Source organism: Anopheles bellator, chromosome 1 (genome assembly GCF_943735745.2).
Source record: "Anopheles bellator chromosome 1, idAnoBellAS_SP24_06.2, whole genome shotgun sequence".
NCBI classification, from domain to species: Eukaryota; Metazoa; Arthropoda; class Insecta; order Diptera; family Culicidae; genus Anopheles; species Anopheles bellator.
In genome coordinates, this window is record NC_071285.1 from 47,350,922 (window position 1) to 47,373,134 (window position 22,213).

At 53.6% G+C, this 22,213-nt stretch overlaps 1 protein-coding gene across 2 annotated transcripts; it reads left to right on the forward strand.

Annotated features, from left to right (window-relative positions):
- On the forward strand, positions 1-22,203 carry LOC131208641 (ankyrin repeat domain-containing protein 11). 2 transcript variants are annotated; one of them, XM_058201452.1, is made up of 6 exons: positions 1-21; positions 374-530; positions 622-795; positions 884-1,141; positions 18,585-20,106; positions 20,181-22,203. In XM_058201452.1, the coding sequence occupies exons 1-6, from the start codon at positions 1-3 to the stop codon at positions 21,982-21,984; spliced, it is 3,936 nt and encodes a 1,311-aa protein (XP_058057435.1). In that variant the 3' UTR covers positions 21,985-22,203. The 2 variants fall into 2 exon arrangements, with proteins under 2 accessions (XP_058057435.1, XP_058057443.1); XM_058201460.1 differs by lacking the exons at positions 1-21; positions 374-530; positions 622-795; positions 884-1,141 and adding an exon at positions 5,368-5,413.
- The last annotated feature ends 10 nt before the right edge of the window (positions 22,204-22,213 follow it).

Below are 22,213 nucleotides of genomic sequence, written 5' to 3' on the forward strand. Positions count from 1 at the left end.
ATGAGCAACTTCCAAAAGAAAGTGAGTTTTGTTTCGTAATTTAATCCAGATTCTACCCATTTCAGCGGGCCGCAGTGGCCGATTGTGGTTGGTGAACATTCCAGCAGTGTTTTTCCTGTGAGTGAAACTGGCTCCACGGCGTCAGTGTACCGCACGGAGCGAGCAAAGTTCACTGGTTTCTGCCACAAGGTTGTCCTGTGGTCGCTGGCTGTACCACAAAACGAAACCCGGGATGTTTTGTTTTCCTCCGATTGTCCGATGGCCACTGTCAATAAACAGCTTCCGGCGCTCGACAATCTTTCCCCGAAATATGTACAATGCTAAAGGCACGCTACCATAGATCAGTAACGGGATGTGTTTCTCGTATCGTTAGGATGTAAGCGGAATGCCTTCATCATCGAGACCACGAGGAATGGCTGGCGCCGGATCGGGCGGATCTGGTCGTCCAGCTGTCACGACCCCAATGTCCGAACGTCAACAAATGGCTTTGCTGATGCAGATGACCTCAAATGCTGGTCCAAACGATACGGGTAAGTGTGTCTGGCTGGAATCGCAAATCCTTTTGCGAATCCAGATAAAATTGTTTAAGATACGGATTTGATATGTTTGCCTTATTTTTAGAAATGAGTCCCGGGGGAGGAAATAATGCGGGCTCGGCACATTCTCGTTCAACCCGAGACCGAATCAACGAGCGCGGCGAAACGGCGCTGCATATATCGTCCAAGAAGGGTGATCAAGATGCGGTGAAAAAGCTGCTGGAACAAGGAGCGAACCCCAACGTAACGGACTTTGCAGGTGAGTTTCACGTACCATACCAAGGAAGACTGATAAAGCTATCATGTGCAATATTCAACATGCCGTTTGTTAACTTTGTCAATTTTAGGCTGGACGCCATTGCACGAAGCCTGTAACCACGGCCACTATAATGTGGCGCTGGCATTGGTAAAGGCTGGGGCCAACATCAATGCTACTGGCTTGGAGAACGATACGCCGCTACACGATGCGGCTATTACGGGGCAGTTGAAGTTGGTGAAAATGCTGGTCGAACGGGGAGCGGATCCATCCTTTAAGAATCAAAAAGGAAAAACGCCTTGCGACGTTGCTGCAGCGGCGGTCTATAACTACTTACTGCAAGCCAGAGGTAAGTCAATGAACCCCGTTTTTTGTGAATGTTTCTTTAATTTTTGTAGGTTTAGATCATTCAATGGTAGGTAGGTATGTAGGTTTAAATCATTCAATGAACAATCTGTTAACATTTTCACTATCATACTGTCTATAAGGGTTGAGTTAGTTGGCCAATTTGTTATGTTGTTTTCGCTCAAATATCAAAAGCATTCGAATATGCTGGTTTGGTTATTCTGCATTCGGACGGACAAATGCTCCATACTTATGATGTTGGGTTTCCTTTAAATGATGTTCACAATGACAGAATGATCTTTTTGCAAGATAATTGAAAGTCTCAACTGGCGTTTCGGGTCCATTTTGTTTTTGTTTAGTTTTGTAAGTCACACTTACGAATACTCACAAAACACTCTGGCCATCGTGTTGGGTGTTTGCAATCCAAACGCGTGACCAGTTGATGATTATGACAACGAGCCATGGTGTGAAGAGCTGATTTTAAATGCTTATGGATGCTTATCTTGAGTTTCACAAGTGTCCATTAGTTTTTACTTTTAAGTATCTTCTACCCTAGATAGTATAAGTCCCATTAAGTTACTACTCTAAGGTTCGTGAACCAATCGAAACTACAAACTTGTTGTTTGTCAGACCATTTGTTGATGTGAAAGCTGAAACAATCTTTTATGGCATGTTCCTTATTGAACAAATTGGTTCGGTGTGGTGGTAACTATTAAATATTGTATTCACATATAATGTTTTTTTAAGTTCCATCATTGATTTACAGAGTCACAATCTTCTGTTGATTTAAAATTGTAAAGATAATCTGAAATGTTCAAGCGTCAAAATGAAAGCACCACAAACTTGATCCTAAGCCGAACAGACCCGGTATAACGTTACACATCGGCTTCCCGAACGTGATGCGAATAATGTTCATTACTGTGATGTGGTTTGCTCACATCATTTGCGGCCCACCTGTCTGGCCATTACGGCATCATCATCATCATCCATCATCGACGACGAACAGCGGAGACTTTAATTCGCGTTCGAATCACGCGCTGTGCACACTTTTGCGGGCACTGGCGCTACGGCGATTGGCGTCAAGGCGCTGCTACTTTAGATGGATGAGTCGCACTAGTTAGCAACCTGCGGTGGTGGTGGAAGTGAGTGTGTAGTAACTGCCGCAACCAATCGCGCCGGTGGAAGGCCACCAAATGAACCGGGCTCTCTATTCACTCTACCAGTCTTTCTCGAGGTGGCCAGTAGAAGGTAATTAAGCTACCCTCGGATAGCCTCCCAGTGGCTGTTCCTGGTTTTATCACTCTCTGACCAGGTTGCCCTTAGATGCGTCCGGAGAAGAGGGCCTCATGCTGGTGGCAGTACGTGTTACGTTACGTGACTCGATTGCCTTGTTCGTCTGTCGCGTGTCTTCTTATCCGGCAAGAAGCTGTGCCGACAGTCCTCTCTGGGTACCCTAGTAAGCCGCGTCGAACAAACATGACGCATGATGACGCGCGTACATGGTGTGTGTCTTCCACTTGGGGTCCGCACGGGGCAGATTATCCGGGGTACCACCCCATTTGAAGACCGCGCCCTCCACAGGGACCACAGCGCCGCGGGGTGATAATTAAATCTAATTGAAATGGTGCACGCACGCACACCCGACCGACCTGCCCATGTGTATGTGCGCGTGTGTGTTTGGTTGCACGCTGTTCTGTGTGCTAGTCGTCAATCTCCGCTGCCATGGTAACCGCAGCAGCCATGGCACAGGGTGTTGCTAGGGTGCGCTTCCAAAGGTCCACTACTAAAGCCGGTGATGGTTGCCGCAGGGTGGTTGCTGAGCCCGACCTTCCCCCCGGGAATCCACTCGGATGAGTCATTTAAACGACTCAATGTAAAAGGTTATCGGAGAAGATTAATGCTTCGCGGTGTGTCGACCGATAAACGGCGCTGCTGCCAAAGACATTTGCCTCTTTTGTTTTGCCGGTTCCGTTTCTATTTCTACGCTTGTGATTTGATTGTGTTGCTGTTGCTTTGCATGCTTCTCACCATGCTCTCCGTTCGCCTTGATCGAAAAGCCTTACTTTCTTATCGCACTTCTCTATGCTTTTTCCCGGTCGGAGCGGCCTTAACGGTGTGCACACTTTTTCGGCCCAATTAGTGGCGCGCAGAAAATCGGGCGTCGTGTGTCAAGCTCTCACGATTGGGTTGCCACTAATCGGCCATATTTTGATACACTTGCAGCGAACCACGGTGCTACAGTTCCACGTTGAGATCGTCTCGGGCCGATTTAATGGCTGAAATTCGTGCTCTCGCCCCCGTCTTTTGCCAACGAAACGCTTCACCGACGCGCTTCAGGGTCAGTTTCACCCCTATCATAAGTACAACCGGCGTCTCGCTCCCGCTCGCTGCCGGCCTCTTTTACATACTCTGTCCCGCCTGGTCTAGCGGGCTCCCTTTGGCTCACGCGCTTTTGCGCCCTTACGCGCGCGCGCGATCTCTCATTGCATATTCCATTACACTCTCGGCGCAAGTCGCGGCCAAGACTCGTCTTTCGCGCTACGCGCTGGCGATAGAAATACGCCACCGCCAACAGCGCCATCCCCCCATCGGCATAGTGCCGCTCTGTCGTTGCCATAGCCACCGGGAAGGTTGATCACCTCGATCTCAGGATGGCAACCGATGGATTCAGCAACCGTTCGCTGCTGCGGCTCGGATGAACGACGGTGGCACCGGCAACCAGGCAGAGTTCATTCGCTTTTACGCCGACGTTATTCATCTGTACCTACTTAGATGATGCACTCGGAGATGCATGTAGTGTGTATGAATAATTCCACTGTCCCACCGCATGCCTGTGCCGGCGGCGCCTCGTTCCGTGCGTCTTGGGATGCATTTTCAACATCTTCGCCGTCTCCGTTGTCGTCGTCCTCGGTGGGGCGAGACAGCAAAAAAAGTGATGATGATGATGCAAATGTTATTTGCATGCGGCCGCCAATTGTGGACCGTGAAGATGCATTTGATTACGTGCACGGCTGGTAGCTCTAATTTACTGTACCCTGTTTTTATCACCCTATAAGTTCCATCCGGTCGATTAGTGGTGTAACACCTTTTTCCAATGCCCCATCGAGCTAGAGAGAAGGAACACTGATACAGCATGTTCCCTTGTATCACTACTCTCTCTAAAACACTGGCTGGGTAGTCCATTTATCATGCCTGCTGGTCATTTCCGGTGGTCCACCCCAATCGGGGCCCATCATTTCCGGTCCTCCTCTTTCTGTGTGTGGCACCCAGCCATTAATGGAAGCTAAATTTGATTTCGAAATCCCATAACGTGGGGCCTCGAAAGACGATTCGTCCCTGTTTCGCATTCCGAAGGGCCCCTCACCGCCGCCGGCCCAGTGTGGCCTCTAATGTTTCGGATGCGATCTCAGGCATTACTATCAGCAGCAGCGTGATGTGTGTTACCCCCAAACCGGAAGAGAAGGGTGTCGTTTGCGTGGCCTCATTCGTGTGTGTCTGAATGTAACGGGATGCTGCTGGGCACCCCTCAACGCTCCTAGTGACTTATCGCATACCCGCTGCGAGCTCGTTTTTGATCGTTTCACGGGTGTCGAAAAAAGCGGATCGAGTAACAACCACCAACCCAGCCAGCCAGCCAGCAGAAACACACGAAGCGAAGCGGCCGGCCTCTCTTCACACATCAGCTCAACTTCATCATACCCTTTTTTCCTCGCTCCCGAGGGGTGGTAAAATTGTTGGTCTAAAAGTGCTAATCAAATGATTTAACAAAATGCCCAGCAATTGATCTTCTAAGCGGCGCTCTCACTGACCAGCAGAAACTACACTCTCTCTCTCTCTCTCTCTCTCTCTCCGCGCATTCTGTCGCACGTTCACTCGCTGTGGTGAGAACGGTTGTGTTGATGAATGGAATGTGAGCGGGGTGAACGGAGAGTAACAACGCCGAAAGTAAAAGTACAACCCTCTCGCTCGCGGTGAGCGTATTTTCTCCCCGGTGAGTTTCGGTCAGTTTCAGAGACCGAGAGTGAGCAGGAGAACGGAAGCAAGGCAGACAGAGAGGGAGAGCGAGCGAAAGAGCTACCCGCTAGCTCGATCTCTTTCGCTCGCTCTCCGTCGAGGCGCAGAGAGGAACGGTTTCCTCTGTTTATTGTCCGCCGTTCTTCCGTTTATTCGTTCACTGGGAATGGCCTTTTAAACTGCGCTCATCTCATCTCATCACTCGACAGTCAACAGCCGATCGGTTCGAACGTCCCTGCGTTGGCGACGGCCGCCCTCTCGGGTAATAATATAGCCACGGTTTGCGTGTGTGTTCGCTGTGCGCGTCTCCGTCGGCCCAGTTCTCTCCCCTTTTCTGTTCGTTCGCCCCGATCGTATTACGCGCACCGGTACCGCCAAGCGGTGTGTTCTGCTGTCATATCCGTTTCACTTCCGGACAGCCAGCAGCAACAGCAGCGACAGAATCGGTGAAACGTGAAGAAAAGAGACACAAGACTGCGAGCAGAGTGAGCAGCACCGGCACACTAGATCCACAGTCAGTGTTTGCCGAGGTGGATGTGGATGGAAAGGATGCTCCTTTGAGGCACGTTAGGACCGATCAATCACAGTGCCACCCACAGATCCGATGGGATGTTTATGCTGTTGCCGTGCCAGTGTCCGCCGCTCCGTTTCCCACATCTCATCGCATCTTGCGATGCCCGAGCGGGCAGCAGAATTGCCGTTCTCGTGTTTCTGTTTGTAAAGTCTCGCTTTGAACAGGTGTGTGTTGTGTGCGTTGTTTTGTTTTTTAGCACCACTTTGCTATTTCACTTTGGTCGGTGTTCTTTGCCCCCGGTTCTCGTGCTCTCTTTCTTTTCCCGGTTTTCCAAACATTATTAACAACATTTATCATCAAGGACCCCCTTGCGCGTGTTGTTAACGGTTGTGGTCGGCTACAACACCGAACAGTGACAGCAGTGGTTCGTTCACCCAAAAACAACAAGAAAGATTCCAAGGGTTTAAAGTCTCCTGCTCATCGGCTTGACCGCTCACTCTCTTGCCTATTGTTTCTCCATTCGCCATTTCTTCTCCGCTTTCCCGTTCGATTAATGACCGGCCCATCGATTGAAGAAGGTGAACGATGATCACAATGGTTCAAATTCGCCGACTGAAAGATTGAGACAGATTCTCATGAGGCTCTGGCGCGTGTTGCTTCGATGATGCCGGATCTCGCGCTGGACTGGAACGGACTTTAAAATGCCCTTGATTCGCAGCCTCCTAAGTTCGACATCACGATCACGCGCGTCACCGATTTTGCTGGCGACTTTGGAAACTTTCATTTGCGTTCACACGCTCCCATTTCGCGAAACCTCTACCGGCCATTGAACAACCGATAGAGTTACAACCGCTGTTGTTGTTGTTGGTAGCAGACTTCGCTCACCGCTCATTGCAGGATTCACGCGTCACTTAGTATTCGCTCGCTCGCTACTCTAGTGTTTCTCTCTCTCTCACTCACTATTGTAGTGAAAATACTACTACTACTACTTGCTCGCGGCTGGTGTGTTGCGGCAACAGCTGAAGCGACCGGAGATGGCATTTCAGAGGCTCGCGCTGTCTGTCTGTCTGTGCGCTTGTCTCTCTCTCTCTCTGTGTGTGAAGGTGTGATAAACATAACACGCCACCAACACAGGCGGCCGCGAATATTTCGCTAGATCCGCCGCGGCACCACTCGAGTGTTCATTGTTTGTTTAGCTTTCGACCCGAATCCATTTACACTCTCTCTCTCGGGGGACTCCATCGAAGGGGACGGTTCACCTAACACACCAATGCGGACGAGTGAAAATAGTGGTTCCTTCCAACGTAAGTGTGCGCTATCAATGACAGATTGTTTCTTTAAACCGTAGGCGCTCCAATTGCACACGGGATATAGAAGAACTTGAAACTGCGGCCAGCCAATTGGATAGAGAGTGAGCGAGAGAGAAACAGTGCATACGCGGGCCGGGAAAGAATTTCCTCCGCGTTATCATCGCACTCCTTGACACCGTTTTTTCGTGATGGTTTCCTACGGCGAGCCTGCTTTGAAGTGCTGGCCATCGCCGTCCTTCGTCGTGGTCGTTGTGAGCGAATGAATTATTAACGCTTTTATGCGCGCGCGGCACACGGCAGCGATGCAACCGCCGCCGTTCATCCGCCAACAACAACAACAACTCCAAACGGGGCAGCAACAACGACAACAGAGAGGCGCTGGCCGAAGAGAGCGAGAGAGAGAGAGAGCGAGTGCGCGAGTGAGCGAGTTTCGCACACCGTGTCGTGCTTCTTGAATGTCCGTGCTTCCCCCCACGCCCGCAGGTGATGCGCCTCGACCGCCAAGTGACCACCGCACTTCGGATTGCCGCGAGTACGGAAATGAAGTGTGCGTGCGCGTACACAGCTGCTGTCTCTCGGCGCGCCGTGCCGTGCCGTGTTGTCCTCTTCGTGGCCCTGCACTTCGAGTCCGCAGGAGGGAAAAGACAAAGAAACCCACCCCGTGGACGGCGATGATGGTGCGGGGCCCGGGCAGGACTGGCGTGGAGCGGAGAGCGGCGCCTACGTCGGCGGCGGCGGCGGTGGCGGTAGCGGCGAGATGAATGAAAGTCTACGCGGAGACACAAACGATTCCGCCACCAACAAAACTCCAAAGAGAGTGCGAGAGAGAGAGAGAGAGCGAGCGCGTCCTTTGCGTGCGAGAGTGCTCGGTTTTCGTTCCGCCAAACTCCGAAGTTCCGTTCCGGCGAAGAGCGCAAATCGGGGTAGAACAATCGACGGGTTGTTCCCGCGTTCGGTGTGTGCGCTGAAAGATAGTGTCAAGATACATTAATGATCCATCCGCACGCGCGTATAACGGAGATTGCTTGCTCCCGCTCTTGATTGCAAGGGGTCTACAAATGGCGGATGTGTGCCACGACCTCCGCAATCGATTATTGTTTCAATCCGCGGGGCGCATCGGGGCGAATGCCTGAGCCCAGCGTTTTAAACATGTTAATATCTAATCCATTAACATTCCAACTACCGAGCAAAAGTCCTCCAAACACACGCTTATGTTGTTCGCGGAAAGTGATGGATCCTTTCCAGTTCGGGCCGGTGCCGTTACCCTTCCCTGAATTAATGACCCGAACAGTAGCGAACGTGTTCTCTCGGCGCCGGAACTCGGCAGATGCCACTGTGCGGAAGCTTCCTGACGGATATCGGGCTTCCGGTCGGTGTGCGGCCGTTTATCGTCTGATTAATCGAACAATGTCGCTTGACGTATGGCCCGAGCTTAACTGGCTTTCTAACGGTGGTTACCGCAAAACACGCACTCTAACATGCCGATTGTGAGTGCCTCCGTTGCCTGGCCAACATCCCGCACCGAGCAGCGCTGCGGATGAGCTCCCCGGCGACTAATGATTGTTAATTTGGGTTTTATGGCGTAGCAAATTATCCTCTAAGATATGTCTCTCTGCCCGGCTGGCCGTGCTCGGTGCTTCGGGGGAATTACTTGCGAACTGTGTCGTTTCGATACTAAATCTAGAGATGTTTTCCTACAAAATCGTCATCAAGTGTCTAACATCTTTGAGGCGAATAAACGGTTGTAGCTTCTCGAAATTCCGCCATACGGTTGTGTAGTCGGATCGAGATCCGGTCGACCGGATGCATCCGGCGGCGATTGGCGAATACGTTCCCAGCGCCCCGACCCACGGGTCAACCATGCAGCGGCGCATATGGCCGAGGCGGACACATAAGCAAAGGATAATTTAGCGTCGGGAAACTGTCTCACAGACAGAGAGAGAGCACAGGAAGTGGGTCTGTTTGTTGGTGCTTGTTTATTTGTTTGCATTCCCTGCACCGACACGGCACGCCGAATGTTTACAGTCCGTTTGGGTATCGCGTTCGATTTTGGTCCGAACCGAGACTGGTGTGCATTTTTAGAAACAAGTCTGGATACTGCTTGGATACTGGAAGACTTTCTGAGCCACATTGAATCACATTAATTGCGTTACTGCGCTTTCTACGGCTGACCCGTTGCGATGCTAATTACACCGTGTCCTTGAAGTCTGCCCGACGAATGGCGGCGTTACATTTCTCGTACGTAGCACCTTTTTTGTGGCAGCATCGCAACAATTAGCAACAACGGCGAGGGTGGTTCGATCACGTTTCGGGGATGGACGACCGACCGGCCCATCGTGACCCGGGTCCGACTCATGCCCGGGTGTGGCGCATTGAGCCTAATGATATATCTGCTAACTTGTGCGGAGGCCGCAGTGTCGAGTGTCCTTTACTAATCGGGCCGCCGCTACCGTTTTCGTCCGATGCTGAAGTGCGAAGTGCGCGCACTGTACTCGGTGTTGTTTGTGAGGCTTCCAACCTGCTGCTGCCATCAGGCAGTAACTCCTCCACACGCGCGCACGCTCGCCAGAAGATAATGACGGACGCGCGAGGGTTTTTTTTGCATAACCTTGCTGTGGATTGATAGACCGGCGGCAGGATTGGCGATGCGATGTGCGCTCGCTCGTCCGTATAATGATGGGTTTGTCGATGGAGATGATGTAAGCGTCAAGCCACGCTTCAAGTGTATTATACCTTGAGCTTCGCTTGTTAATGACGCTTGGTGTGGTGTGACCTCTTTACTGACTAATCCCGAATCGAGATTCTGATCCGATTGACATAATGTTGCATCTGTCCAACTCCTGAACCGCCCAACAAGTGAACCGAAAACAGGCCCATTTTTGCGAGGGATTTTCGCGTGAAATCTCCACAACGAAATGGCCACCGTCCCACCCACGGTTGCCTGCAGCAACGTGTTACGGCGAAAGCGAACCTTCCGGCGAGATGTTGGTTGTTATTTTGTTTGGCCACTCGCACGCGCCGCCGCTCTCCTTATCCATTCGATCGAGAAATCTGCCTGCTCGCGGTTTCGCGTTTGATGCGGATCCATCTTTTCCCGACCGTTGCCAACCCAAAACGGAACCTCCCCCTCCTCGGTTCAGCGTGTCCAGGCTCGTGGAAATGAGATTGAGTCGATTTTTGCATCCACCGGGGGTCCGTAGGAGGGCCGCGTGTCATGGCGACACGGGGCCTTGGAGCTTTTCAGAACAGAAATAGAAAACGATAAAAAGCTGATTGGATGGAATTATGTCCTCCCGGTGGCGGAGTGGAATCGGGTGGCCACAACAGAGAGAGAGAAAGAGAGAGAGAGAGAGAGAGAGAGAGAGAGAGAGAGAGAGATCGGGCCGTAAGGTGCACACCAGGGGCGAGCAGTGAGAGGTTATGTTTACTTGCCATCGAATCGAGTTGAAGTAAGTGAGATTGTTTGTGACTTTTGCTGCCGCACCGAGCGGGTGGTCGGGTGGCGGCCTTTTACTTATGCACGTACCTACCACCCACCAACGGCGCGGTTCGAAGAATCTTACTCTCCACTCCCCTACAAGGGGTCGATCGATTTCAACCTTTCGCAGGGTCGATCGATCCTGCGCCGCGCCGCGTAAAGGTGTTTGTGTGACCAACGGCTGGCATTCGCCCCGCTAGTCCTAGCTTCCCCCGCGATCCTAGAACCTAGACTCTGGACAATAAACTGTGGTCGCTGTGCGAAGTTCGAGGCACCAACACCACCCATGAGGGCCGCGTGAGGGAATGGAGCACAGGTCAGCCGAGCAAATACTTGGCGAACCTCTCTCACTCTCTGTGGGGCAGCAGCTTAGAACCCTCTGGACGTCGTGGTGGTGTATTGGACGCGGATAATAAATAGGAACCCGGAGAGACCGGCGGGATCGGGCGGGGAGGTGGACATCAGAATAAGTTGTCAGCTTTAGTACGTTTGCAGGTTTTATTTCCTTCGGCTGACCACAACTGCAGCCCGCTCTGGATAGTTTAAGTCCTTGCTCGCGAGAATAAGTGTGTGTTGGAAAGTGTCAAACGCTAGTTCCTTTAGTCGTCCAGAGCCATCGTTGTTCCTGTCTAACTAGCCAGCGAGAGGTGAGGTGTCCTGGGCACAATCTCGCCAGTTCCAGTGGACGCGACCCTCAGAGCCCGCCACCAAGTTCTGTGATCGGATCGGTGCCACGTGCAACAGTAACCTCCACCCGGTTTGGCACAATGCCAGCCGCGTTAAGGCAGAGTACACAGTGACACCGGACGGTCGGGATACCTTCTGCTGCGAGTGCGAACACTAGCTTATCTCGGACCGCATCCGATCCGGTTCCAATCGGTCGACCTGACTCTAGTGGGACAGCAGCATGCAACGCAGGGTGGCGGCTGGTGGTGGTGTACCCGGTGCAGCAACTGCCATTTTATCGCAGCCGGCCCATCATCCTCCACTGCCGCGAGACGTGACGACGTCGACGACGATGGCTGCGGCGGTACCACAAAGCAAAGGTAAATGAAGGTGGTTGTGTGGACTGGCCGCGGTTCGGTTCGTGGTGTCGAGGGACCCCAGGTGGTGGGTACCGGCCGGCCAATTGGCCAGCTGCCTCTTGGCGCTGGTGGACTCTTGGAGCGGGCCCCGGGTTTATCGTCTAATCAGTACGGATTATTGCAACATCTGTAAACACACGACAGCGACGGCGGCGGGCGAGGTATCGGGTTGCAATGTAGTTCCGGCCCACACGAGGCTCGGCCTCTGGAGCGCGAGGTTTGATAGCGGCCGTGCTGGTTGTTGATGAAATTTGTTCCCCGATAATTGACTCGACACGCGAAGGGTTCCCGTTTCCGTGCCCGGACCATTCGTGTGCTGGCTTCACTGATGTGAGGTCCCAGCAAGGGGAACGAGAAAATTAAAAATCCTTTTGCCCCGTGGATGGGCCAGTAAACTTTCTGCGTCGAGTAACTCGTTTTGTTCATTTTTAGACGATAGATTTTGAAACACTCACTAAGGACCCTCCTCCCCGCAGGTGCTAAGACAATTAGTCGCGCCATTAACGTGTGTGCAAGTAGCGCGACTTGATGTACTGGAACTGCAAAATATGCGTATCGCTGTTTGAATTTGGAGCACCATTTGTTTTATTTTTACACGAAGTGCGATAAACTGGCCACTTGCAAAAAACAAAACAAACGAAACAAAAACCGTCGGTTTCACTGTTTACTCACGTGCGGGAAATAAATTAGCACGCGGCGGCGGCGGCAGCAGGATTATGTAGGCCTCTTTTTCGCTTCTTTGGCCACCGCCCAGAGTGTGTCCAGTAAAATGTCGCTTTCGGTGTGAGCCAACGGTGGCCCCGCACTCTCGTGTGAAGGTTACCCTTTGCGCTGGCCTTCAGGTTCCCTTCTCTGTGTGCTGCTGAAGTGCAAGGATTGCGCTCCCCCCGGGGTTGGTGCGCTGTGCCGTACGTAGGAGGCAAGTAGTCTCCTAATCGGAGGCGGCGCAAAATGCGTCTCCCGTGAATTATTTCTTCTGCCTTTTTTTACGTTACCCTTCGCTTAACGGGTGGAAAATCGAAAACCGAACGCGGGGAATGACTTTACCTTCCCGTCGGCGGTCGACAGGCCGGCAACGGAGATGCCCCGGCGGGGGGAGGGATGCATATTTGTTTAATCGAGGCACCGGCCACTGGTCATCCCCCTCCTCGCCGGGCAGCGAGAGCGTACGCGAGTGACGACGGCAGAGGCGTGCGTGGACAGGCGCCGAAACGTCAACGGGAACGGCGCCAATGCCAAGCGCGCCTTCGTCGTCGTAGCAGATGGGCCGATAAGTCGTGAAGCTCTGCGCTGGATCAATCCTCAAGCTCCTTCTAAACGTGTAAGATGTGGAACCTAATAGAAATGTGTCCATGTAAAGGCATCGTATATCTAGAATAATTAAATTAATTCATGCCCAATTGCCATTCGGAGCCCACATTGCTGGATCGCGTGTTCCGTGCAGGTTGGCTCATGTTACAAAATGGAGTCTCGATAGCCGAGCTTCAGTACTTATGCACCGGCCTGCTATATGCAAAGCGCGATAAACGCGGATTGTCGCGATGGGGTCCGGCGACGAGCACGTTTGCTTGCTGCTGCTGCTGCTGATGTGATGGTGTGTTGGAATCGCAGTGACCCGTGGTTTCGTGTTGTATCCCCACAGTGCTCCGTGGCGTTTTCAGTGGCACAAGCTTCTCGTTCACTGGTTCGTTTTTTCTCCGATTTATTAGCAATGTCACAAAACAAATGGTGTTTTATCGTGTTAATGTTTAGCTGTTGTGTGCGTTGTAATCTTCGGCCACTTGGTTGCTACTGGAAAATTCTCAAATGGGACCGAATTTTCTGGTGTGACACACTCCCGGTGACAGGACACCGTAACAAAAGGAGTGTGACCACCCCGTATTTCGCCCGCTGGAGATCTCGGGCCGCCGATGTGTCACCCTCGGATGTCCAACAAGATGATCGGGAAAGATGAAAGAGAGTCAGGCAGTCCCGAGAGCGCGGCGAAGAGAGACAAGGAACTGCAGTGGAGGGCCACCTACCCTACCCGACACCCGGCCAGCCAACAGGGTTGGGGTTGGGTTGTGCCAATTTATTCTGGTCTCGATTTCATTTAATTCCATTTTATTGTCGCGCCACAAGAAGCATATGAAGTGGAGCAGCAGCGCAGCAGCCCCGAGAGACACAGGCGCACATCGGCCCTCTCTCTCTCTCTCTCTGCCGCGTTCGCTCTCTTTTTCTGCACCGGGCTCTCTGTTGCACCTCTGTCTCGGAGTAAGGTGCAGTGACAAAGGCGATCGACAAGGCGTCTCGAGTGCACAATCGAATGCATTTCTCGCGGTACGCGGGCAACACGAGAACGGTATTAAGCACCAGCACCAAGGGCCAATCATCCGCCCATCGCGGCACTTGCCGCTGGTACCAGGAGAGCAGTTGTCTGGAAGTTGACAAACCCCACGACACGAAACATTTCCGAAACTCTTTGCGCACTTTTGCGCACCGAAATTTAAGTCCCCCCTCTGTCCCCTTTCGCCGTGCATCGCTTTCGTATCGTGTGGTCCTGTTTCAAATTTTGTTTATTTCGGGACCTCGGTAACTCGATGCTGCGTCGTCCGGCTGGCTGCGGCGGCGGTGGCGTGTGCGGTGTGGTTCTTCCCGTCCCGGATGGGTCCGCATCGAACCGAGTCTCGCGAGTCTCGTATTTGTTTTATTAGCAGTTGCGGCGCGCTTTCGATGGGCGAAGCGAAGGCCCCGCCGACATGTTGACACATCCGTTCCGGCATTGCCATTCCGTCGTCAATCCGCCGGAATTGATGATGGAATGTGAGCCCGTAGGTGTTTTTTTTTCTGCTACGCTACGAGTTGCTGCTCTGGCACAGACTCTGGGACGTATGATGTGTAGTTCCCGATAAAACGGTGCACACCCTCGGCAATTACGCGGATCTCGTTGGTGGTCGTTCTGTCGTCACATTAGCGCAGATCGCCCGGTTGCGCCTCAAGGAGACCGCTACACGCGATTGCAAACGCGCTCGGTCAGAATCTCGTTCCCAGCTTCTTCCGGTTGTCAGTCTCTCCCTCTCTTACTCTGTCATAAATTTGTCACATTTGTGGACCGTGAGAGATGCTAGTGAGTTTGATTCACTGGCCACCGAGCAGCCACCACCACCCCAGGGAAGCAAGAGTTCCACCATATTCGACCCCGAGAAAGTTTGCCCGGAACTCTCGAGTCGCAAGATAAAAATGCTTTCGAAGTTTTTTATCTACCTCGGCATAAATCGTTTCGGCCGTCGTGTCGGTTGTGAAGGTCGGCCCGAGAGTGGCCAATTGAACGGGCACGAGACGCCGAAGAGTTCGAGCGAAAATTGTGTCGCATGAAGGAAGTGCAGATGAACTCGGCGGGCTCGCGAAGAAGCTGGGGTCCGGTTCCGTGGCTTGGGAGTTTGCCGCACACGGGAACAGGGCGGCCGACCGACCGAGCGAATATGAGGCTGTCATAATAATGAAGTGATTTATTACGAATCGGCCACCGAGAAACGTGCCTTTTTTCAGAGCGACCGAGCGACCAGGCAGCAGCAGCATGTTGAATGCCCCATGCTCTGCCGGTGGGGCTCACTACAAGCATTGACAGACTTCCGCGCCCCGGCCTGTGTGTATGTATGAGCAGCAGCCCACCAGGAGGAAGAATGTGTCAAGAGCAATCCTGCGGTTGCAGTGTAAAGACCGCTCCGTATAGAAACACCGCGGCTTCGCGCTGGAAGCTTAAAAGTTGTTTAATATGGCCGCCGTTTTATTGGTAAAGTTTGTGTATGGTTGTTTTTGCCGTTAGCTGCGCCTGGTCTGGCCACGTGGGGCCTACCTCGCCCTCACGTGGTAGCGCGCTGTGCGCACGTTTTGGGATAATAAATTTCTATCGCCCGCGGCGGCGTTCCTTTCGGTGACACTTTGCCCCCCTTACCAAGTGGTTTCGCTTGCGAATTATAAACTCTCGACTAGAAGACGTCACATTCGAAAGCAAAATTAATTAAAGATTCGCCGCTTGTTGGCGCGCACGGGACCCGCAAACTTATCAACCCTCCTCTCTTTGGGAGGCGCGTGTGCGGTGGGGTGTGGACACATTATGATGTGTCCCCCTGCACATCATCGTTCGTTCGGGCGGGCGGTCGTCAGCCTCGCGACGATTATGGATGGCCATTTGTTTATTCTCAGCCCACCCCGTCGGTTCGCCAAGGGCAAAACTATAAAGACACAACGCGAACACCAGCACCGCAGAGAACTTGGGTTGACACGACGGTGCGACGGGTACGGGTCGTGTGGGGCCCGAACTCCTCGTCCGTCTCGGTGCCCGCGTGGCGGCAAATCTGGCGGTCCGCCGTAAGTTCAATTTTCTTCCTGAGTTTGCATCGACAAATATTGCCCAGCTCGATGATGATTGTCACGAACCCACACCGAAAGCCCGTTTCTGTGTCCTTCGAGAAGGATTGAGAGCCCGTCCGTTGGTGTGTGTTTTTAGTTGTTTTATCGTTAAAAGAAACTTAAAGTTCACATTGTTTACGACACGCTTTTCATTGTTGCTTTGCGTGGCAGAGCAAAAATCAAACAAACAAACGACTGCGCCCTACGAGTTCCGCTTATCGATACGCTATTCTCAGAAATACTTGTGCGGCACTAGTTGCGATATCGAAATTTTTTTATCATCGAAAAGTTCCGAGAATCCATTCGTCGACTGCGACTGCATTGCGTTTGGGTGGCGGATGTCGTAAAGCCCCAGTACTCGCGAGCGCTATCGGCTAGTCCCTGTCGTGGTGGCTGCGGCTGCATCATCCGTCGATAGTTGGGAACCATCCTGGAACACGGCCTGCCCCCTCGGTGCGCCCTTTGAACGCTGTCCGTGCACGATGCTTAACTAATTTGTGCGAAATCGTGCTATAAAATACCGTACGCCTTACCGCGGACATTTAACTAATCCATTGCCGATCGAATCGCGAACCGGCCGAACCGCACTCGGGGATCAGTCTCGGATCACACCTCTGGCTGCGGGATGTCGTAAAATCTTGCTGTTCCACTGGCCACGATTCGGTGCGGCACGGGAACAGACTGCAACCGGCGCGGCCGCCGAGTGCCCGGGAACGAAAATGCATCTGCGAATGCGGCCCCGGCCGGTCCTTTCGGATTCGTTGCGCAGAGGATGTTGTAAAAGTCACTCCCGGGGCGTGCTTCAAGGCAAAAGGAAACGATTATTCCCCACCGCCGACGAACCAAATTGACTCGAGTAGCCGCCGGATCGGCCCGCTTACCCAAGCCAAGGACCCCGGTTTAGTGTTTTCTTTTGTTTGCCATCACTACTTCACCCGGCCCATATGCCAAGCCTCGTGAGCCGGAAGGACCTAAAGGAATGCTTTTTATGGGACATTTTATGGCCGGCGAGACGATATGTGTGCATAATGTGTGGGCCCCCGGTGGCGGTCTCCCCGAGACGGTGATGGATTCGGTCGTTCGGGTTCGGGTTGGCGGTTGGCGAAATGAAATAACTTTTGCCTGCTCCTAATGAATAACTCGGCTTTGGGGTTCCGTTTTTCCGTCGGTGGTCGGTCTGTCTCGCAATCGTGTCCGGCATATGCGGAGCGAGGCATCAGTGAAGGCAGGCCGAACGTTCGTCGGTTATTTTACAGCGAAACAAAATATTAACTACTTTTTTTAAATGTTGGTGCAAATCTTGAAGCACTTTCGAAGACCTCCACGCCGATGCACCAGTGTTTGGTTGTTGCAGCCAAAAGAGCAACAAACAACAGCACTTGAGGTCTCCGCACGCCATACATAGGTTGGATCCTCTAATACACTTTCCTAGAAGCACTAAACACCAACCGCCAACCCGCAAAGCGTATCGAATGCGGACAGATGGAAGCGTTCCTTTTTGCCACCATTTTCGGTTCGGTCGCTCGCTCCCTTCACGGCTTCTCGGCTGTCTGGAAAAGTCGTAAAAGTTGTGCCACTCTCGTCCACCTCGTGTGCGTTGCTGCATCTTGGGCCGCGCTCGCTTTGCCACCATCTGGAAACCCTTCCGAACGTCGATACCTCGGGTCGCACTTTTCTGGTTGCACATTACACAAGCGGCACCGGTGGTCGGTTGGAAACAAAAAAACTGCAATACCAACTACGCACGGCCATGTGCACGCCGACCGTCCGGTGTCCTGTGCACTGCCTTGAACGGCATCGGCAAAAAGTGTGTCCTTTAAGCAATGTCCTCGCCACACACAGACACACCGTGTGCGGCGGGTTGGTGAGCTCGTAAACATATAAACACCCGGAATTCGTCGAAACAGAGCCCACACACAGCGTCTGCTCCGGCGGTCTTCGGATGTCCTGAAGCAGTGGGGCCTTGCGGGAGGGGGCTCCAAACGGGATAATAATATCCCATCTTTAATTCCATAACTATATTGTCGCACATTATGACCACCCCGGTCATTCCGTGTTATAAATCGCAGATAAATGTCTCCGAGAAACAACGGACCGAGCAGCGAGAGAGCACCGAGAGAGGGTCGCCCGTAAACCAGCGCGTTTTATGCGTGCTCCGGGTTGGGGGACACGGGGTGGACGCAATGGCGCCCCGTCCAACCCATCCTGATGGTTTCACGATCGGTGCTCCAATGAAGTGCCAGCGTGTCAGCGGTGGTGCGTTGCGCTTTTCTTCGCTCCCCAGCCCGTTCTCTCGCCGCGCGCTCGTGGTCGCGGCGATTTCCATCGGCGAATTTATTGTGTACATTTCCTCGAAGGAACCGACACGGCGGGGCGGCGGCGGTGCTGCCGGTGGCGGCGAGTGAGTGCTAAAGCTAAAATTAAACAAATATTGTCTTTGGAATCGTTTCACTCGAATTCCGCCGGCACCGCGCGTGTAGTCCGCGATTCGGCTCCGTTGTTTGCTTGCCCTCATTACCATCGCGATTGCGATTGGCGTTATTTTAGCAAGACGTCGCTGCTGCTGCTGCTGCGTCGTTAATCGCCGATCGCGTATTGGATAACCGAACTCAGAATCCCGCATTAATGTTTTGCCAATTTTGGTCATTCCACAGATAATGCTAGCAACCGTCACGGACAGCATCTGAAAAAATCATCTCCCGATACGGGCGCCGTTTCCGGTGTTGGCCCTGGCAAGAAGTCACTGGCGGGAAGCGCAAGCGGTGGCGGTGGTGCAGCTACCTCGGGTGGTACGGGCCAGAGTGGCACCTCGGGTAACAATCAGGACAGTGACGCCGACGACGTTCCCACCAACACGGCCAGCAGTGGTGGCGTGATGGGTGGTTCCGGAACGGTTACGACCGGCACTAAGGATAAAGATGAGGATGACATTTACGAGTTCAAGTCCACACCGCGGGACTCGAGTTCGTCGTCGAGCGATGAGAAGGAAACGAGCAATAATGGTGCACCGAGCGGCGGCAGCAACAACAATGCCGGCGGAGGAACGGCCAGCACTGGCCTGGGTACTGGTAGTAGCAGCACCAGCAGCAGCAGTAAAAAGGGACTCGAAAAATCGATAGAGGACAAATCGACAGGCGATGATTCGCAGCAGCCGCCACCCCAAGCGCAGCAACCGGATCACCCATCATCGCAGCAGCAGGCACCAGCGCCGCAACAAGGTGCAGGCCAACAGCAGCCACACGATGAGCCTCAGTCACAGCATTCGCAGCTGCAGCCGTCACAGCACGATCATGACGAAAAGCCAGTGATCCAGCCACACCCGGAGCAGAATGGTACAGCGGGGACACTGACTTCCGGTGGTACCGGAACTGGCGCTTCCGATGGCACCGATAGCTCAGCCGTTCCGGCTATCGGTTCAACTAGCAGCAGTGGTGCGACGACGGCTACCGGTGCTTCCACCACCAGTGCTGGCACCGGTTCCTCATCCTCCGGTGTCCCCAAGCGCCCATACTCCGAACTGACCGAAAGCAGTGAAGAGCCGGCGAACGAGGATGAAACGAAGCGCAAAAAGCGCAAAGATGGAGATCCCCTCGGTAAGGATACGCCATCGGGAAAATCGGGCAGCGGTGCCGGAAGCCGCGGAACGACACCACGGCAAGATAAGGGTACCAAATCGGCAGGTGTTCCGTCGAAAAATCTGGGTCTCTCGGCCAAGAACAGCGGGCTCGATCGGAAGAGTCCGTGCGCCAGTCCGAAGCCTTCCACCACGGGCAGTGCGTCTGCCGGTGGTGGCACTGGCGGATCATCGGTCGCTGGTACGGTCGGAGGCAATGCAGCGTCCTCTTCGGGCGGCTCGGCCGGTTCCTCCTCCGGCAGTGGCAAGGGTTCGTCCGGCACGAGTAGCAGTAACGACAGTGACGGCGAAGCCGCCAATTCCTCCGCGGCCGGAAACTTGGAGGAATTGAGCACGGGCAAGGCGGTCGATTCTGGGTTCGGTGGTGGTGGTGGTGGCGCTGCCGGCGGCGGCGGTGGCCCAAAGGTGCCACCGTTGAAGATCGTTATACCGCAGCAGAGCACCGGTGGTGATGCCGACGCGGGTGGCAGCACACGCAATGGGAAGAGCGCATCGGCCAGGAATCATGCCGCGTTACCGTACGTGGTGGCATCGTCGAACAGGTTAGTCCGATGGTCCGGCGTTTCTCGCGGATTCCTGCCGCTTTCGGATTCAATTTACGCATTCTTTTCCGTAGCAATGACTCGACCGGTGATAAGGAGAGCACTTCCTCACGCAGCGCCAGCCCGTCGGACTCGAAGAGTTCGGACGAGAAGAATCCTAACCAATCGAAGGACGAACGGACACAACAGCGAGTCCTGCGGAGCTCGCATCGTGGTGGCAATGGGGGTGGTGGCGGTAGCGGCGGTACCAGTTCATCGAAGGATGGCCATACCGGGGCGGATCGGTCCAACAATTCGTCCCCACAGATGCAGCAGAGCAGCGGGTCGCCTTCTCCGCTTTCCAATAGCGGTTGTGAATCGGCCGCCAGCGGTGTTGGTACAGGCGCCGGAGGGAATGGCCCAACAACAGGATCGTCAGCTGGCGGAAGTTCCACAGTCGCAGGAGGCACTGGAAATGCCACTAGTCCAAGTAACGGCAGTGGAGGCAATGCCACCGTCGGCACTACGGGAGGTAGTGAGTCGGAATGTAGCGGTGCTAGTGGGGCTGGAACGGCGACCGGTTCGAATCCGAAAAGTCCTTCCGGTGTAAACACTTCGACCGGAACGACATCAGGACGGGTGGAGAATAGCTCAACGAATAACGCCATCACCGGTGGTGCAGGTGAATCCGATGCCAGTGGAGCGACCGGTGGAAGCGGCGGAAGTGCAGGAAACGGCAGCAGTATTGGTGGCACCTCTTCACCGGTTAACGCCGGAAGCGGGCCAAACGGAAGCGTAGCTTCCGGTTCCATGTCCAGCACATCGGCAGCGAATGGGCAACCGCCATCCAGTGGCGGCACGAACGGTGGTGGAACATCAGGATCTTCTCAGCCGCAAAGTGGCTCGACGGTACCTTCGGTGGCCACCAACTCGTCGTCCTCGTCTTCTTCTTCCTCCTCATCGACCTCCGAAACATCGGTTCACCCACGTAAGCGTAAGATTAAAACGAGCAAAGATCAAGCGTCATCGTCCACGGTGACCGTAGCGGGTGGCTCGACGACCACCGGAACGACAGCACCCATTGCCACGCCCGGGTCGTCCGCTTCGGCCGCTACGACGGCCGCTTCCGCATCCGTCGCACCCGGAGCCACCGGAATCGCGCCGGACGAGAAGAAAGATATTCGCGATGAAACAACCGACGTCCATCCGCACGATCAACCCATCACCAACTGCTACCAGATGTACCTTAACATACGCAAGCAGATCGAACGCCGTCAGAAGGGCCTCTTCCCGGTGCAACCGAAACCACCGCAAGGCTTCAAGGACTATCTGATGAATCGCTGCACGTACGCGCTGGCCGGCAAAACTCCATCGGAACCGAACATCCAGGTTCCGGCGACGTTGCCCGTTTCGCTGAAGGATCTTTTCCACGCGCAGGAAAAAGAACGTCACAAGCTCAAGATGCAGCACATCGTGGAGAAGGAAAAGCTGGTGCTTGCGGTCGAGCAGGAGATTTTGCGTGTCCACGGCCGGGCAGCGCGAGCCCTGGCCAATCAATCGTTACCCTTCTCGGTGTGCACCATCCTCAAGGACGAGGAAGTGTACAACATCATTACGCCCGAGCAGGAAGAGAAGGATCGTAACGCTCGCAGCCGGTACAACGGGCGCCTCTTTTTGAGCTGGTTACAGGACGTGGACGACAAGTGGGAGAAGATTAAGGAATCGATGCTGCTGCGGCACCACAACGAGGCGGAGAGCTTACACGCGGTACAAAAGATGGACTGGGAGTGGAAGATGAAGGAACACTCGCTCTGCGAGTTCAAGGCGAAGCCGATCATCGACGACGACGACGTGCCGATGGTGAACGTGAATGACGATTTCGATCTGCTGCCGGCGTAAATGTCCCGGCCGCTGTGAGCTCCCTTTGCGTACTCTTCGTGCCTACGCCTTTTGCTTATGTGTCCCCCAAAGGGGACAGCAATCCCGTACAGGGACACACCTTCGTATTAGACTGGAAATGGAACAGGAACAAGATTGTGACGATCTTTTCTAAGCTTGTAATGCTACTAAAGTAGAGTAAGAGTTACAAATTGGTGAATGTTCATTTTGAAAGAAACTGAATGCAACC

Excerpts from the sequence above, each read along its gene's own strand:
- LOC131208641 (XM_058201452.1), top strand. The coding sequence starts at position 1 with ATGAGCAACTTCCAAAAGAAA. Across the intron at positions 531-621 it reads TGCTGGTCCAAACGATACGG|AAATGAGTCCCGGGGGAGGA; the intron begins GTAAGTGTGTCT and ends CCTTATTTTTAG. Across the intron at positions 1,142-18,584 it reads CTACTTACTGCAAGCCAGAG|ATAATGCTAGCAACCGTCAC; the intron begins GTAAGTCAATGA and ends GTCATTCCACAG.